Source organism: Pempheris klunzingeri, chromosome 9 (genome assembly GCF_042242105.1).
Source record: "Pempheris klunzingeri isolate RE-2024b chromosome 9, fPemKlu1.hap1, whole genome shotgun sequence".
Lineage (NCBI taxonomy): Eukaryota > Metazoa > Chordata > Actinopteri > Acropomatiformes > Pempheridae > Pempheris > Pempheris klunzingeri.
The window spans coordinates 19,559,102-19,578,260 of record NC_092020.1 but is presented as its reverse complement, the minus strand read 5'-3'; the positions used below and the strand labels follow the sequence as shown (position 1 = coordinate 19,578,260).

Here is a 19,159-nt window from a genome sequence, read left to right as displayed (position 1 = left end):
ATTTCCAAACATTTACATCTCTTCTTATCATTTCCAGACATTTACATCCATGCAACATCCAGACAACAAGTAGTCACAGCACTAGTTATTTTATCCACTAACAATTTCTCAGCTTGTTTTCCAGAAATTGTATTGCATCAGAATTTATAATGATGTTGTGACATGAAATTACATATCATGACATAGCATTGCACCTATATCACCCACCTGCCCTTTGAAAATTAAAAAAAAATCACATACTAACTAAATGGTGTTCATGCAAAACACAGTAAAGTCTTGTTTTCCATTGCGACATGTTGACTACACACATGAACATGTAAATACTACAGCTTTGTTGTTGCCAGAATAAACCTTAAACGGAGCTGGTCCTAATATTTCCCCCCTTCTTCTGTTGTGACATATCTGACTGCTAGCAGCATGTCTCCCATAATGAGACAGCAGGCCTCAGGAGAGGTGATGACATCTTGAGCTGGTTTTCGGCTGCCTTCAGACTTCACGTCTCGGACCACGAGTGTTTGATCTGGGATGTTTACTCAGGGCTATCACGTGTAGGCTCTGGTAGCAATTTCTGTAAGTGATACAATTTTAACCTGTCGCCTTACAAAGAACACTTTAACTTGACATTATGCAGTGCTCCACTATGTTTTCTTTGGAAATACTATTTTCTGATTAGATTGTGTTCTGCTTCATAACTGCACAATAATTTGAATTCTTGCATTGTCACAATAGATGTCTCTGCATACGCCAAGTGAATGGGCATTTCTACCATTTCACATGCTTTTCAGCACAAAATGTGAATTAGACTTCAAATATTTTAAAATAAATATGAGAGAAGTAAACAAGCTGTTTTGAATTAACCTTGAGAAAATTCAATAAGGCGCACATTGCCATAAAAACTGCAATAACCTGTGAAAAGTTTGCTCTGAGCTTTCAAATTTACTGCGGTTTTCTCTCGCCTGTGTGCTAACCTTTCACAGTAACCTTTTCATCACTTTCCTGCAAATATTTTCTCTTCAGCAAAACGCTGATAAACTTGTGGTGCCTCGTACTGAAGTGTAGCTGTTGGCAGCAGAGAGAGTTTGTTCTCTCGGCATCAGACTGAGCAGAACTTAAGGAAACAACTGTTTCCTGGCATGCTCGGACCCCAACTGGGAAGAAGGATCCAGTGATTTATTGCCAGCGCCCAGTTCACTCTAGGAACATGGGCTGTCTGGCTCGCCTCCTAAATTCCCTGATAACATTCAGTGTTTGACAAAATGAGAGCCATGTTGCTCCACAGTTGTCTTTATCTTGGGTGAGATTAGAAAGCAGCTAAGATTGACTGATACCCTGGGCATTTATTAAAGCATTTTTTTAATCTTTGTTTCATTCCATCTGTGATTTGAGAACTCCCTATGTCACCAAGTGCTGAAGTTACAAGACTTACTGTTGCTTTGAGTTTTGGCAGTTTTTGACTTTTTTTTTGGGCCGATATTTGTTGACCAGAATGACACCAAACCCTCTGTTGTTTATTGAGAGCTGCAGGCCTAATGTCATGTCCGGGCTAGCATCTGTTTGACTGGCTCTCTGTAACTAAGAGCAATCTCTCGTTCAGCATTTCTCTGAAAAAATGAGGCATATTCTTTGGGTTGCTCTAGAGCAAAATTGTATTTTAGCAAAGGTAAAGGATTAATATGTTACAGAATAAAAAGCAAAACTACAGCTCCCATGAACATTCACTGGTATCATTATAACTTGGTTTTGTCCTAAAACATAATATCCACTAACTTTCCCCTTTAAAATACATTTCCCAAGCTGTTATCTCTGCTATGTGTTCAGAGGTTAAAAACATGTCTGAATGAGCCACAGTTTGGTGGAGCTGTGACGTTTAATTCAATAAATGTAAGTGTTTTGGGGAAATAGTGTTCATTCGGGGCTACTAAAAGCAGAAATATTGAAGAAACAATATCAAATAAGCACAATAGCTGTAGTAAGATTGCAGTTTGCATTTCCATATGCAAAATTCTACTTCAGTTTGACTTTATACATGTTATTTGTTTTTTTTATGCAAAACATATACGCACAAAATAAAATAAAGAAAGTTTTCCCTCATGGATGTTAGTAACACTCAGTCAATACAGGAATGAGAAACCAATTTTAATCAGCTAAACACTTAACCCAAACAAAGCAGCTATTTCATATGCATTGGTCGTGATTAGGAGTCAGGTATTTGGTAGAGGAATGATATCACCAAGCCAGCATTCCTTAATTGAAACCACCAGCTCCCCAAGCTATCCCATTACACCAGGCAGGTTGGGGTTGGCAGGTCAAAGCATACGAAAGCTCCCATGCGTAATTTATGTCGCTCTTACCTCAGATAATCCATACATATAAGCTGTGAGGTTATGAAGCTGCAGACCCCCTACCCATCTGCAGCCAATTTGGCCCTTGCACAATGCTCTTTAAATCACACAATGCTCCCAGACCTTGCTGACTGGACTATAGAGGAGGTAGAGGAGTCCATTTTCATTTGAATTCCCTTCGCATAGCCCTCCTGGTAGATTTAAAAGGGAGAAGGGAAAAAAAGAGACCATGGGCATTAACTACCTGAACTAGTGATCCTCCTTAAAAGCCAACACCCTCTGCTTTTTCCTCCTGCAGCAGTAAATTGCAGAGGAATGTGGCCACAGCACCAGATCAATAAAACTTCTTTGCAATTTAACAAGAACAGATGTTACCAATCCTTCCAGGTATGCCCTGCTACATTTTAAGTGAGATAACTTTGAATGTTTGGCATGTGTGTGTGTGCTGGTGTTTCAAGAAAGCGGGAAAAAAAAACAGAAACCGTGGGCTTCTCCTGTACCCAGCACGCTATCTCAGGCATCAAACGATCCCCTCCATCTGTGAGATTATAGGAGCTTAATCACTGTGAAGATTAACCTTATCAGAAATCACATTTCTTCACACAGTTTCAATTATAAGGACAAACTCTGTGTTGGGGACGGGGAGTTGGAGTAGGGTGGGACTGAAGCTGGAAACAGATGATTGGTCCAAGTGAATAGAGGAGCCTGCTGGCTGTTTTCCAGCTGCGTTAACATCTTTATCGGAAAATCTTCTTTAAAGGAGAACTCCGCTCAGTTTGACAATTGGAGAACTTTCATCTACATGGTTTTCGTGTTGCTTGTGTTGTGCTGATTACTCATCAAAGTCATTATTATTTGGTTACAACAATTGGTATAATTCACTAAGCGAGAAACGTAGCTGCACAATATCTTCAGGATTTGTTACCCATGGTTGTTATTTACTTGCATTTTTCCCATTGATGCTTGTAGTATTAACAAATGTGCAATAGTTATTATCTGTACACAACAATCTAGCTTTTTGTACCATTAAGTCCTCCAAATTAGAAAAAGCAAATATGTCATGTCTTTTGTGCAATTGTGATGCACAATAAACTATCAACAGATTCCTAAAAGGCACATCAATTCCTTTTCTCTCATTGAAACTATGCTTGATGCAAAATGTCTCCCACTTCACTTGCTCTTGGACTAACATTGCCATCAATCAGAATGTCACTGATTCAAACTCAACTAAGCACTTTTGTGGCAAATCTGTCTCCTTTATTCTCTCCCTACTATTGTTGTCTAATAAATGGCACACAATGTTCATGAAAAACAAACCGTATGCTAGGCCATATCCAAGTCACATGCTATGTCGACTCAAAACATAACAAAATCGCAATTTGCTTTTCTTCTCGACAAAACAAGACTCATGATTTGCTTGGTTGATACATGTTGTTATCAGTTACTTTTTTTGTATTTGAATGAATGATAAAATGCTGTCATTTCTTTGTGAGGACAGATTCTTATGGATCCTCAACTCCACTGTTTCAGTTCTGCTACAGTTTTCCCATGAACTGTGTTCATTCCTTTTTAAGGCTGTGCCAAGGATGACCCATGAATGCTAAATACATTTATCTGTTTATGGTCTACAGATGTTTGTTACAAATTCTTCTTTGTTCGCAGGTCTGGAGTCATTCTATGCTGTAGCTTGCACATTCCTGCGATGATGTAAAGGGGAAGTTGAAAGATTTTACGAATTAAAATGTATTTACAAGTCTCAAGTATTACTGCATGTGTGAAAAATATTCTATATGTATAAAGCCTTTTGAGGCTCTAAAAGAGCCACGCAGTCGGATAAACTGCCTCATGTTACTTGAGTGATGCATTAAGTCTGTTCCTCATTACTCAAACAATGTTATATAGGAGCAATGCTAAACTGGAGTAGAATTTTTGTTAATGATTATGACCTTATTTCACTTCATTTTACATAAGAGGGATTATGTATTTAAGGGAGCTGCTTCATGAAAGTTTATATCAACTTCCCCATCTTAAATAAAAACATGCTCAAGCTGCATTCATCTCTAAAATCTGCTACATGGTTAAATACCATAAATCTAAATCATGTTTAAGAAAGCTTAAGTATAACATGAGGGCAGCTCTGAGGCATCTGAAGAGGTTCCAAAGGGTAGGTCAGTAATTCAATTAAACTCAATGAAAGGCACACAGCATCCCTCACAGGGACTCTTGGATACCTTCCATCCCTTCTTCAACACTTTATTAGATCCAGTTGTCGCAAATTAGATTTTCAAATTCTTACTCAATGGATTTAAAACGTCCACACTGGGAATGTTTAAATTTTCTGTAAAGGTTCAGCAGGCATCCTTCCAGCAATGACCTTACGGAGGGCATGTTTGTTGTAGGATTGGATCAGAATTGGCATGCAGCACTGCGGAGCACATTTTAGAGTTAGTGTGTAAACACTATCAAGTGAGGTGAGACAGAGGAATGGGCTCACTAAGCCTTGTCTGACAGCATTATCATGGCCATTGGTAACAGTGGAGGGCTCTATGTAAACAGCTTTTTCCCACATGCCAATAAATCGTGCGCCATTACAGGCAGTAGTGAGGTGTCAGTTTGCATCCTAACAGTACGTTGCTATAGAAAAGCTCATGCACACACAAACACTCCCATGCATTCGTACACACATGCACATGCTCATTGTACGGAAGCACACATTCTTGCACACAACATGTACATACACACTCACACACACACACAAGCGCGCACATTGTGTGACAGAACAAACAAAGTACGGATATCTGCTTCTGTTGCTAGGATACCAGTTCTTCTGGCTCCAAAGTAAATCAGGGTGACTGGTGGCACAGACGGCTGTGAGAAATTAACACAAGCTGTGGTAACAAAGTAAAAGTAACTTCCAACTTAATGCAAAAGAACGCCACATTCCTTCAACTGGTTTCAGTTTAAAGGAAAGGATCACTGTTTTTCAAGTCTGGCGGCCATATGAACACTGAAACAGGTTTTTGCTCGTTATAATCATTCCACCTGCTACTGGCTGTAAGAGATTCTCTCTAAATATGCTTCAGACGTAAGAGATGGGAGCCAAAATTCACAGTCTTTCATTTTCCAGAGTTTACCTGAAGATAAGGCATCAGCAGTGTGAGTCAGACAATTCAAATGATGTCTTCTAAAGGTAGTTTTAGTTTGAGTTAGAAATGTCCTTTTTCTGTCACCACCAACAAGGAAACATGGAGGGAATTTTGGACTAAAAAGACTAATACTTACCTTGAAAGTACGGTAGGAAAGGATCTCTTGATCGATTACAGCAAGCAAAACCTGTTTCATTTTTCATTTGGTCACATTGGTTCTTGAAAAACTGTGAACTCTTTTAATCTTTTAACAGAGAGGTGGTAGTTGTGTTGTACTCGACCTGTAAAGTACAAGAATGCCAACTGCACTGATACAATGAGCGAATACATTGTCACCGTGTCTGCGGTGACCCATGTCACCTCTCCCCACACCTCCATCGTCGGATTGTTATTGAGCAATTATGGCCATCGATTTTCTCTCTCTTCTCAGCACACCTCTGTATGACAGCTGGCCTTTGTAAGTGGCCTCTCCGGACTCCTAACTGCTGCCCTCTGTGGCCACATTATTTGCCCAAAGATTTGGCCGATTTAACACTCTATTCCTGCCCTGTCACCTCGGGGTGTACAGCAAAGCTCTTTGAAACAATCATAACTGCTGCTGTGACTTTTTATACATCATCCACATTGTACTGAATATCCCTCTGATTGCTTCTTTGCTACTTACACTTACTTTTTCATTGCACTGATTTTCACATATCCCCAAAATTTCAACCCACCTACGCCCTATCACATCAAATGACAACACATGACAAGACTTAAATTATTCAGAGCAGCTTCACCTTCAGCTGTTACAGGATCTTTGTCAGTTCTCAATCAAAATGCCACACTGACTGATATGTTTGACAGTCCAAGGCTGTAATTCATCTTTGCACAGTCTACAATGTTGCTTTCATGCACAGAAAAAAGCTTTTTGTTTCATTCAAGCAATATCTTTGGAAGCTGACAGCGAGCTCCCGGGGAAGTGGAGTCGCAGTCAAAACACATCATAGGAACATATTGTTTGTGTCGAAGCTGGTACCCACAAGCTTTATCTCACACGCCAAGCAAACAGGAGCTGGACAGTCTTTTCCCACTTCTGACACTTTATGGACATGTTCTCACAGCATGTTCAGTCTTTTTTACGGAGGTTTCCATACATCATTACATTTTGATTCAATTTTAGGACAAACTGCACGACCTTGAATTGAACCTCCCACCCTACTCAGAACTCTAAGAAACCCAGCACGAGAATACTTTGGAATTAAAAGACTGAAACTGAAGCCATTAATATACAAGGAGTGTGAAACCGTTTGATACCGTTGCTAAAGCTGGGAGGAATTATCACAAAGCAAGCAAGCACAAAATACTGCTTCTTGTCTCAGTCTGGCTCTTTGTCCTTTCCTTCAGCTGCATTCCCACTTCCCCAGGTCCCTTAGTTGTCATTCTCCACCAGTATACCAGATGCCCTCAGACTTTTCTCCTTGTTTTTCAGATCCTGCCACTCACATTTGCCCTGCAATCACCTCGTTCACCTCACTTGAGCTTTCCCACCCATCTCTTCACCTACAATTCATTCCGTCGTCAGCCACTTACTGCATATACTAGCCTAGATCCTTCGTTCCCCATGTCAACAAGCCCGACTTGCCTTTTTCCTGACATGACTTTAGAGTGACAAAGAAGGTTTTTTTTTTTCATGAGGAACCAGATTTGCTTGTGGCCCTCGTTGTTTTCTGGAGGACAGATCAGAATTTGCCCAGATGGTGGCAAGTTCCAGCTGGCAGTGTTATGTTAACACTCCTCCTCATCCTGTTCCTCTTGAGCCTGTCACTTCAGCGTCCTCAGCTAGCTTCCAGTCAGTTAGCCTCCAGTCTGCAATCTGCAATACCGCCGCTTCACCTCATTTGTATACCTGCAGCCTGCCTATCCTAAGCTGTTCGTCCTGACCCTGCATTCCCTGAACCCCAGGAGCCTTATATAGAACAGCTGAGGACTAACCTCTTGAAGGAACTTGGCCATTTTCTGAGGGAACCTTCATGTCCCTAGAGGAGGGCATGGTCTCCATGGCTCCTGAAAGCTTTGGCTTGATCCCCAATCAGCCACCTCTGCTGATGCTTAGCCTGACCATCAGTCAGCAGGCCCCCACTTCCCCCCAGTCAGACGTCCAGCTGTCAGCCACCCACACCTCCAGTCACCAGCCATGTCCGCCAAACATCCTGTCACACCCCCCAAACATCCAGTCACCAACCATCTCTGACAATGATCAACGGGATTCCCAAGTACTTGAGTGAAACAACGCCACTCCTGCATTCCAGCAGCCTGAATCCCGTCCTGCACTCCAGCCACTGGACTCAGCAGCCATCGACCAGACCAGTTCTACCCATCAGCCCTGCCTCCAGGCCACCCTACCTGCCCCCCCATCTGTCCTGCCTCTTGCCTGAGATCTTCCCTGGTCCAGCACCCACACTGTCTGAGGTTCCTGGCTCTGTTCTTCAGCTCTCAGGCCACTTGCCCTTGAATAAAATACCCCTGATAATAAACTCAACTACCTGTCTCTGTAGCCTGCATTTGGGTCCTCATACACACCACACATAGCACTTCTCTCATTGTGTGAGGGTTTGACCTGACAATCAATACAGGTTAAAACTTATATTAACACATTTAAGTTTTTTTGTAACCATCACTATAAGACATTACTTGTTAACTGTGACAACCAAGGGATGACACAAATATTGATTTAATTAGCAAATTATCTTCAAATATGACAGATTTGATGGATGGCTAGTTGGAAGGAGGGACTCATAGAATAATGATGGAACGTCTGTAACAACAGAAACCAACATTCATAGAAGAGAAAAAAAGAGACAGACAACTCCTCTGAAGTAAGCAAACCACCTGATATGCAGCAGCAGGCAAAGGCATGTCAGCTATGCAGCAGATAATGACCACCTTACACATAATTTAAAAAGAAAAAAAATGATTAGCACAGGAGCTCGACAGTTTAGATGTAATCATGATACTAAAGCAAGCTGTCAAATAAACGTGTTACCTTGAGCAGAAATATTTCTACAAGCTTAGCTGAATAGAAAGTGCGGAGAAAGTTATGGGAATTTGAAAACCTTCCCAATAATGCGTATAAAATCTCTTAAAATAAATGATTCCAATCTCAATGTTACAATAAATGCATAACTACATTTTAATAGTTTTTAATCATTATTCATTTGGAATCATTCATTCAGACAATATAATTGTGTTTTAAATATTATTTATTTAACATTGATTAAATTGTCATAATATTGTTCCAAGAAAAAGCTGACATGAAAATATTGACATTTTACACAGCTGTTAATACGGATAAAATCCTCAAAGGGAGCCTTTGTCTCATCAAAACATTCTTAGTATATGCAAATGAATGATGTTCAACTTTCCTCCATTTGCCTGCACCCGCAGCTTCCTGAATAATAATCCAGCATTTTAAATATCAAACAAAGGAAGGTAATTTATCACTTTGATGCAAAAATATGTGATTGTGAATATGGATGACAAATATCAGTAATGGAGGAAGCATTCAGATCGTCTAGTTAAGTAAAAGTACCAATATCACACTGACAATTCTCCACCACAAGTAAAAGCCATACATTGAAAACCTTACTCAAGTAAAAGTATCAAGGCCTAGGCTAGAAAAATTGGTTGTGTCAGAGTTTTACTATTAAATAAATGATATTGGATCCAAGTCTGTGTAAAGCAATAATAAATATGTGTTCTGAGTTTGTCACCCCACAGAAAAATGTGTAATTAACCACTGAACCAAATTTGAATGATTAAAAACAGTAAAGTGTTTAACCAATCATGGTGGTGGGGTTAGTATTGTTAGCTTAACCTAGCCTTGACAAGTGTGTGTTAGCTCCTACGTGCTGTTGTTTGTTGTTTTTGCCTTTTGCTCTTGGTGGAACTAACTTATGCAAATGAAGGGAGAAATAAAAGCAAATTCACATTTCATAATCATATGGTGTTCCACATTCTCTCCACAGTAATGCATTTTACAGCCGAGCATTCTGTACCTGAACACCTGAGACTCCTGAGTTCAACATCTGCTCTGGATTCAACCTGACACGTCGACTCATGCTTTCAGGTATTTGCACTGTAAACTAAAACACCTGTAAACACATCTCTGGAGAGCCACATGCCTACCTTTTTAACTTATCCACGAATGTTTGCTTTACTTTTGAGCCTTTTGAGCAAACTATGATTTGTTTCGCTGTCCTTCAGTGTGCACAGTACAAGCCTTCATCTTGACATCTTTAATTATGACATCACATTCTTGTAGGATTTTTATTTTAACGACTACATGGCTCAATAAACAGAGCTGGAAATGAAATAGAAAATGTTCCGACTGCTTTCAGGATCGCCACATGCAAGACCTGTTATTTGAATTCCCTTTTTGTGAGTGGGGAGACTTTTAGAATGCACTCAAGCGGATTTTCCAAAACATTTTTCACACCAAATAACTGCTAATCCGTCTTTTCATATGCTTGAAAACTTAGTTTGAAATAGAAAATGCCGGCTGATTCAGACCTCATAATAAACCTTGGCCTGACTTTCAGAGGAAGGGGGAGAGTAAGTACCTGTGAAAAATGAGAGAAGATAAAAAACATTTTTTTCTAAAAAAGGCACACAAGCGCCTCTCACATTCACATACAAACACATCCAAGCATCCAGTTCCCTTTTTGAGGTGGAGATAGAAGTAGCGGCTGGTTGCAGTGTAGTAAAATGTTTCAAATGCAGCTGTGTCAGAAGTTTTTCCACTAATCTCCTGAGTTGGGGTGGGAAACTAAATATCTGTGTCTGAGGCCTGTCACACAGCGCTGCATCACAGGATGATCAAAACCCCCTTTGGCAAGCTTTTGCATTGTCTGAGAGAAGGGCTTCTTTTGAGAAGCCAGGGATGGGGAGAGAAAGGGTAGGCTGGTGGCGGCTGTGGAGGGAGGGCTTGGAGGAAGAGGAGTAAAGAGAGTTGGAAGCAGGGTTAATCCCACACTGTCATTATCCTCACTTCTTAGCCACAGTCTGCAAGCTTCCACGTAATGAAGGCCTTTTCCAAGGATTTGCACCTGGAACAGACACCAAATTCTGCAGTAATTACCTATACAGAGATTCCTTTTACCTTTAGCCTTGACTGTGGGTTATAAATAGTAATCCCTCGACGTTCCACACAACTGTAAACCAGCAGAAAATAAAGCATCTACAGCGCTTCGGCTCCCGACTGATAATGATGTTTACTGTTGCAGAACAACCGCTTCCTCTTTGCCTTTGTGCATAAATGTCAAAAAAAAGAGGCTTATTTGTTTTAACTAATTTCATGATCTATTTTTTTAATTGGTCATGACTTGCCAGAGGAAGCAGAATAATAATGCAGAGACTTGTCCATAGAGTTTTCCCAGTAAATAAAGTAAACTTGAGCAAAAACACTCAGGAAAACCTGCTCTTCTAAAAAAAAAAAAACGGCTCATCAAAGATATCTATAGATATCTAATATAAGTCTAGCATCTACAGTAAGACTTTTTTGTGTGTGTGTGTCCACATGGAAAACCCAGATGAGTCATAATGAAACACTAATTTCCCATGAAGCCCCACTGTTGCTTTCCCATGAATTCACGTCAAAGTGCATGCCTGGGCATGATGACTGAGCCCGAACCTCCCCCCCCCTGTCGTCTCATCTTACAATTTTACCCTTTTTACGCATCGTGATACACAGACTGATGGCAACAATAAAATACATTTGTCAAACGTCACACAGAATATTGAAAATACATTGTTGTGCTCATTCTTGTGTTTTGTATTTGATAAATATGGAAAAATAATCATCGGACAAATAAAAGACTGTGATCTTCAGTTTTCATGCAATCGGTTTGGCAGCTTCCTGTAGGCAGATAAGTCATCTTAATTACTTTTAATCGGCTGCTTTTTATTTAACTGTAACTCTTCCTCCTGTGAACTCCTCCCAGACAGCCCACAGACATTTTATTCAGTCTGGCTCTTTCTGTGAAGCCACAGGGAACCCTTGGTAACTTTTTCTCCAGGAGGTTATGATTAATAACCTTAATACTAAACATAGCTGCCATATATTTATCTCCAGTATATTCTGAGGATATATTTGTGTTGAATGTAATCTAAAAATGTTTGCACTCTCTGCACTTTATAGACATCAGACTTCTTCTAGCACAGGTAATTCTTATAATCCTGCTACAGAACAGCCATCCACTGTACATACAGCATATCATTCATCCACAGTATATGATCCCAGAGTTGACATTCAATATCAAAATTAATCAACTTTTGACAAAACAGTCACAATTTACTAGATTTTTTGAGCTGATCTAGTGATATGCAAACTGTAGCTCTATGCAGCTCTAGGAATTCTCCTCCATGTTGGCTTCAGCATGAAAGTCCAACCTTGACCTTGGAAATAGCTGTTGTGAAGGAATGTTTGGAATCTGGACAGATGAGCTTCCCTGGGTCACGGTTGGGTCAGGTGGGGTCAGGCCAAATAGAGAGGATGGAAAAGCCCTGTCTCTGTCTTTGGAGCACAGTTTAGTGCTGTCTGCTGTCTGTTTCGGGTAAGCTGGCGTCCTCCAGATAGGGAGTAGCGCTCCTTTGCCAGGGTTGACCGGTAGAATAAAGTAGCTGTCTATTTGAGAAACTTTCCACAACAAACTACCTTAATTTGCAGATTAATTTTCTGATTTCTTGAGCATCCCTCTCTGACACTCACAGCTAGAGACATGTGATCTGCTTCATTTTGTGTTATTATTATGTTTGTGTCATTTGCCATCATCTTGTATTACAACCATGAATAATTGCATAAGTGATCCAAAGTGAACCCACTTGAACAAAGTGTAGTGTTTAATTAAAGCTCAGTGACCTGCAGTGTGCCATGGGTGGGTGTGTGGTTGCTGATGATTCACAGAATATATAATTAATCTGCCACAGAATGAGAAAAAAACAACAATTGTTCCTCCTCAGGTGTTTAGGATGACAAAGACCCACAATATATCAAATGTATTTTCACTTATGTAAAGGATGACTGAATAAACATAACAAGAAATTCTAATTTCCCACTCAAGAATGTCGATGTGGGGAATAAAAGGCAAACAACATTACCATTTGTAGCCTGAGGGTGCAGTTATGTGTCGTATGGAAAACTAATAATAAGGAAAAGCTTAAGAAAAGAAAGTGGATGAAAAACAGTAACATGTAGTAAAAAACAGCCTAATATCACACCAATTACAGAGTCTGCAGGGATATCAAAGCTCTGCCTCGGTGTCCATGAAAAAGAAATTAGTAGAAACATTTGAGACACAAATTCCTCCATCCATGCTTTTGATTCTGTATATTCATGTGTTATACAGCAATTAATTCAAAGCCTAAATGTGACTGCAGTTCTGTGTTAATTGGAGAAAATTAGTTACTCCGTGTAGATCCAAGAGTGCGCATGAGGTGAAGAGAAGATTTAGTTTTTTAGAGGAAAACATGTGCCTGTAGTAGCATTAAATATCTTGGGGGTGTACTCACAATATACTTGGTGGTACAAGTTCTTCCCAAGATTCAGAACGCTCTAACTTTCTGACGCCAATAATGTCTTAAGTTTCACTATTTTTATGCTTCCATATTGTGCATTACATTTGGAACCGATCTGCATTAATTTCAAGCAACACTGAAACTAGACAGCAATTAACAAAAACACACTGATGTTCCAAATCTTGGTTCAAAGGAGAATCGCAGCTTGTTCAGGTCATGGATAGGTCAGGTACTAGTTTTCTCGAGATAGGATGCAAAATTTGCATTCAACTTTATTTTTGTAATATTTAAAAGCTGACTGGCGCTAGGGTAAACAGAGTTCAAATTCTTTAACAGAGATAAACAGCTGATGCTAGCAATTCCCTGACAAAACCAGTATCCAGTCCAGCCACGAGATTCATGCTTTGGCCATTTGACCTGCTTAACGTTACAATAATAACCTTGAAGAGGAACAGCTTTTTATTACGCTTTTCTTTGGAAAACCACAAAAGAAGGTGAGCTGAAAAAGTGAAAATAGCTGAATTTCTATGGAAGTTTCTTATATGAACCAAATGCTGCTACTAATAGCATGTTCACTTTGTTGCATTCAGGCACAAGTTAAGGAGAGGTGGCAGCAGAGGAGGCATGGAGGTAAATAAGAAAGGATCATCTTAAAGCTTCAGAAAGTAACAGCCTACAATCACCTACAGCTGTCCGTCATTGTCGGAGCGTAGATCCTCGCTGTTTAACTTCAAATGTATAGTAGTACTAGACGTTTACCAAGTAATCTCATGATGAGTGTTGTGGACTCAGTGGACAGACAGAAGGAGGGAGGGAAGCTGGAGAAAAGACAGGGACAGGTGACTTGGAGGATGTCAGTGAGAAGAGTGTGATTGTTGTAAACTACGATTGAACACGATGGAGTAAAAGTAATGAAAAATCTTTGCTGTATAATTACCAACATATATAGATCAATAGACACATAGTCACTCTCAGTCTCATATTTGCTCCGGTTGATTCAGGGAGAGAAGGAAGGTGATGGGAGGGCAGGCACAGGTGAGTCTGAGGGAGTGATTTAGCTGCATACACAGTTGTGGCGGCAGCTTGAAGAAGTACATTAAACTTTTATCATTTTAAGCCTCCAATCATAACAGTTTGACCTTTCATGTGACATTACTTAAATCATGCAGGCTTTTTGTTTCAAAATGCTTTGAAATGGTCGTAGCTGTGATGTTTGTAAAAATTTCTCTCTAGGGAATTTCTGTCCAGATCCACCTGGAGGGTCGTGTGGCAACAGGCGTGCATGATGATATGGTGATAAGGTGATTACAGCCCTGAGGCAAACGTACGTAAAACACAGATTTTCTAATTTTATTGTATTTTCACAAAACACATTGATATCAAAGCCATCACATGCACAGAGCATGCATATATTTACACATAACAATCTGTGCACCCATTTGGAATCTGTTAAACTTCCCAGAGCCAGATAAAAACCTGTTTTTAATGCCGAACACAGTTGGCACAAGTGCTAAAGAAAATGTTTTCAAGTATGCTGATCATGTAGCAACACTGCAAGAATTGTCTGACTTACATCAGAAGTGAAAACGAGTCGTCTGGGTGAAAAGCAGCATCTAATTTGTCTGTAACATCATAAAACTTGTTTACAAGAATGGCTTTTCAGCACTTTAAGATGACACATGCAGTGGAAGCGACACCATTGAAGCACAGAGATGTTATTGTTGTTATTTCATCCTGTTTAGAGCGGAGGGTGAGGGAAGTCACCGGGGTGGCACTGAGGGTATTTATGGCCTGTGAATATGTACTATTGTCATGTTAATGTGGTCGGACGCTTTCTGGTGATCCTCAAAGTGGGATTATATTGTGTGAGCCGGCTCCACGACTCACACATCTCCAGGAGGCACGAAGGCAGAATCTGAGGATTACTAAACTGCATCTAAAAATCAATGCGGGGGAAACTCTTGGCCATATCAGCACTTATACTTTGTACACTGAATAAGCAAAGCACATGCATTTGCATTCTTTCTACAGGAAAAGGATGTGTTAAAGAAGTGGGGCTGACCTTTTGCTGTGGCACCAAACTTCCTGTTTGTAGCCTCCCAGTATACAACGTTGTGCGTAATGGCTTTCACTTAAATAACCTGACACAGCAGAAATTTTCGCAAACATAGGTAAAATCAGATACATACATATTCAATTGCAAAGCCCTTAAGCTGTCCATGCTTTGGGCTGGGTATCAGCATGGGAAAAAGGCTATACTCGAAATTTTAATCGAATTTAAAGATAAAAAAAACTCGAATGAGTATTCGCTTGAACATATCATACAGACTTTGTCACACTTTGTTCACGAGCAGATTTCTCACTGTTGTCTCATCCCTGCAGGGCACCAGTGACACAAACTGGCAAGGTGTTTGACATGAGTGATGTGTCACTTACTCATCCACTTGGTGGTGTGGCTCAAACTTTCTCACACTGACTGTACGTGCAATGGTGACTCAGAGGAAATTGCGAAACTCTCCAGCACTTTGATTCAACATCAGTAAATCCTGCAGTTTGGATTGGAGCGATATTTTGGACCCACTGTTGCTGAACTGTTAGGGGAAGGATTTCACTAGCTCCAATAAAAACAGAGGGGGAAAAGAAAAAAAAAATTAAATGGAGCTCAACAGGTGGTGAGATTGTGCAACTTGGACAGTGCGAGAAACCACAGATGCACTTGCACTGTGGACAAAGGAGGAGAAGAATGCCAGGGATGAATAACTGGTCTGTCTCTTTCATTGATTTCCCCTGAAAGCGAATAGAAGGAAGAGAGGGCTCCTGGAGGCTCCACTGAATAGCCTTTTTCAGTCCAAAGAGACTGGCTCTCTATGGGCGACACATTTCTATATATGACTGCTGCATTTGAATATTTCTGGCTTTTGGGTAAACACTCTTTAATCACAAAAGAACTCCCTGCAAAATTGGAGCAATTTTCTTCTCTGTGAAGCACAATAACATCAGAGTAGTTTAGTCCCCCACTTTCTTTCTGTCCGTCTACACGTGTCGCCTGAAGTGTCACACCTGGATCACCTGCTTCAGCTCCTCCTCACATATCACCAGCGCACTACCAGCAGCGCTATCTCTGTCAAATACCATAACATTACAGCGCCGTGAGTCACGGTGGGGGAGTGGTCCTGCAGGCGTAATGTGGGCGTGTGCATCAACAGCTGACACTCCAAAACCAGGAGGACAGTCTGGGCTCCGATACTCAGCACAGAGGAGGCGCACCGGCGGAGTTGAGCCGCGGCTGGAGGCGAGTTTTTACGCGCACGGAGAGGAGCAAGGAGACGGTGCGGAGCTGGAGCATACGGCTGCTGGTTTGGAAGTATCGGTGCTGCGAACAAAGAGACAGGAGCTGCACGAAATGAAACCTTTGTCGAGTGGACGATTATAGCTGAAAAGGTAAAAGCTCCACAACACTTCAGGGATTTCTTGGGCGCTGCGAGAGCAAGGTGGTGAAGTAGACGAGCTAAAGACTGATACATTAAAAAAAAAAAAAATATATATATATATATATATGTTCATATTAATATTTATATATTTATATTATATATATTATATATACCGTGAAAAAGAAAATCCCCACAACAGGCGCAAAACATGCGGTTCCTGTGTGCGTATATCTAGTTTCTGTCTGAGTCTGTAATTTGTTATATTCAAGCAAATGTTACTGCATCACAATTTGTAGAGATTCACACCGTAGAAGGTTGATTTTAATAGAAAATACGTACATTTTCAAAGTAATCTGCGCTTCTTTTTTGTGCCATGAATGCATAGCATGTGCAATATTATTGTTAAATAAATGGCACTGACACATGCCTGTTTTAAGATCCTGAAATAAGGACTAGTACTGTATGATAACACACTTCTCCTGCTTGAAGCGTGCATTATTTGTGGTTTGGTACCTTGCAGCGATCACTGGGGGGAGTTTTAAGTTTAAAATCACCTCAGTGGTCATAAATGATATGATACCAATGCTGTCTGAAACTTTGAGTCAGTAAGCTGCAACAATCAGGCGTGTTGCTAATATGTGTGATGGACTGTGTACTTTTCAGTGTTTTTCAGAGGTGTTTTGTCTCCCTGGCAATTATTCACCTTGTATGCTCTCATCACAGCTGTTTTTTTTTTTCTCCCCTTGCAGTCACTGCTGCTGGCAGAGAAGCCACAGTTTCTTTGCTTTTCAAGTGGATCATTGTCCTCAGGCAGCTGCTCTTTCAATGTGGGATACAGTTTTGCTGCTTTCGCCAGGCTGAAATCCTCCAGGGTCAGGACCTCCCTCATGGCAGCCTTGCTCCTCGGGCTGCTGCTTTTTGCAATGCAGTCTCCTCCCGTCCCCTCCAGGCCCGTAGCTGATGAGGGGCCACCTTCCCCTCCCACTTCATCGCCCACCGACAACGGGACCACCAGCCACCCGAACGGGACCTTCCAGCAGCTTCCTCAGATTATTATTATTGGCGTGAGGAAGGGGGGGACGAGGGCGCTGATAGAGATGCTCAGCCTGCACAGTACAGTGGCAGCGGCTCAGAACGAGGTGCACTTCTTTGACTGGGAGAGTCACTTTCAGAAGGGCTTGCCTTGGTATCTTAGCCAGATGCCCTACGCCTTCCCCGACCAGCTGACGGTAGAGAAGACGCCAGCCTACTTCACCTCCAGCAAAGTCCCCAAACGCATCCATCAGATGAACCCCGACATCAAGCTGCTGCTCATCCTCAGAGACCCCACGGAGCGGGTGCTGTCGGACTACACCCAGGTCTTTTACAACCGGCTCCAGAAGCACAAACGCTACCAGCCCATCGAGTCCGTCCTGGTGAAGGACGGCGAGATCAACCTGGGATACAAGGCTCTCAATCGCAGCCTGTACTATGTTCACATGCAGAACTGGCTGAAATACTTCCCGCTGGAGAGCATTCACGTTGTGGACGGGGACGAGTTGATCAGGGACCCCTTCCCTGAGATGAAAAAGGTAGAAAGATTCTTAAAGCTGGAGCCGCAGATAAACGCTTCGAATTTTTACTTCAATAAAACGAAAGGATTCTACTGTTTGAGAGACCACGGGCGAGAACGGTGTTTACATGACTCAAAAGGCAGGGCTCACCCTCACGTGGCGCCCGCCATCCTTCAAAAACTCTACCAGTTCTTTCACGAACCCAACAGGAAGTTCTTTGAGCTGGTGGGCCGAACATTCAACTGGAAATGAACGTTTGAGTCTCAGTAGTTTGCTGTAGAGTTGCTTGGGGATAATCTCCATCACTAACAATGTAGATAAAGCTAATGTAAATCTAAACTAAATCTATTTTTGTACCAGTACATTTGTTATTGGAGTATGATCGAGCCAAAAATCAGGGCAGACTGCAGTTCATGACATGCTCTGTTGGTGTATGTCTTTTTTTTATTGTCAAACATTTTAATGTCTTTCTGTGCTGTTGGAAATGCTAACTGCTGCTCAGCTCGTCTGATCAAAGCTGACGACTTATTATGACATTGATAATGACATTCAGACTTTTCTGCCGGTTAATGTGTTACATAAAGATAAGCACCAGGCAGTTTAATATTGTCTTACCTTCATATTTCGCTTCACATAATGTGACATTTTTAACTGAATTTAGAGCTCTGAAGGACCTTTACCTGCTGCTATGATTTTTTCTCAGTCACTTTCAGGCACAAGCCGTACTGAATATGTACTTGTCCCTTTTGTTACTCAAATGTTTCTTTATGTAAGAATCAGTTATATAAATGCTCTGTGCCCATCATGTATTTACAGATCATTATGGTGTACTGTAAATATTTTTTTTTTCTCAAAGTGAAGAATTAATACCATAATAAAGATGTATTTTATTTTTAGCACGTCTGATGTTTATCTATTTTTATTCATCCATTATGCATCTGTCTGCTGTGCAGCTTGTTATTCAGATGTTAAGAAGCAAAGAGAATGACTCAAGTCGTGATGTCCACTCAGTTAACAGGCGTGAGCATGTGTCTAGTGTGCTGCATCCATCTCCGTGGATTACTGGATCACGCTGAATTTACATTTAAGGACAAGGCATGCTGAAAGTTTCATTCTTTCCTTCAGTCACATGC

At 41.0% G+C, this 19,159-nt stretch overlaps 1 protein-coding gene across 1 annotated transcript; it reads left to right on the top strand.

Annotated features, from left to right (window-relative positions):
• The first annotated feature begins 16,312 nt into the window (after window positions 1-16,312).
• hs3st1 (heparan sulfate (glucosamine) 3-O-sulfotransferase 1) lies at window positions 16,313-18,886 on the top strand. The gene is made up of 2 exons (XM_070836814.1): window positions 16,313-16,483; window positions 17,223-18,886. The coding sequence occupies exon 2, from the start codon at window positions 17,361-17,363 to the stop codon at window positions 18,276-18,278; it is 918 nt and encodes a 305-aa protein (XP_070692915.1). The 5' UTR covers window positions 16,313-16,483; window positions 17,223-17,360; the 3' UTR covers window positions 18,279-18,886.
• Window positions 18,887-19,159: the final 273 nt, after the last annotated feature.

Bases quoted from the DNA above. Each gene is read 5' to 3' on its own strand.
- hs3st1 (XM_070836814.1), top strand. From the start codon at position 17,361: ATGGCAGCCTTGCTCCTCGGGCTGCTGCTTTTTGCAATGCAGTCTCCT.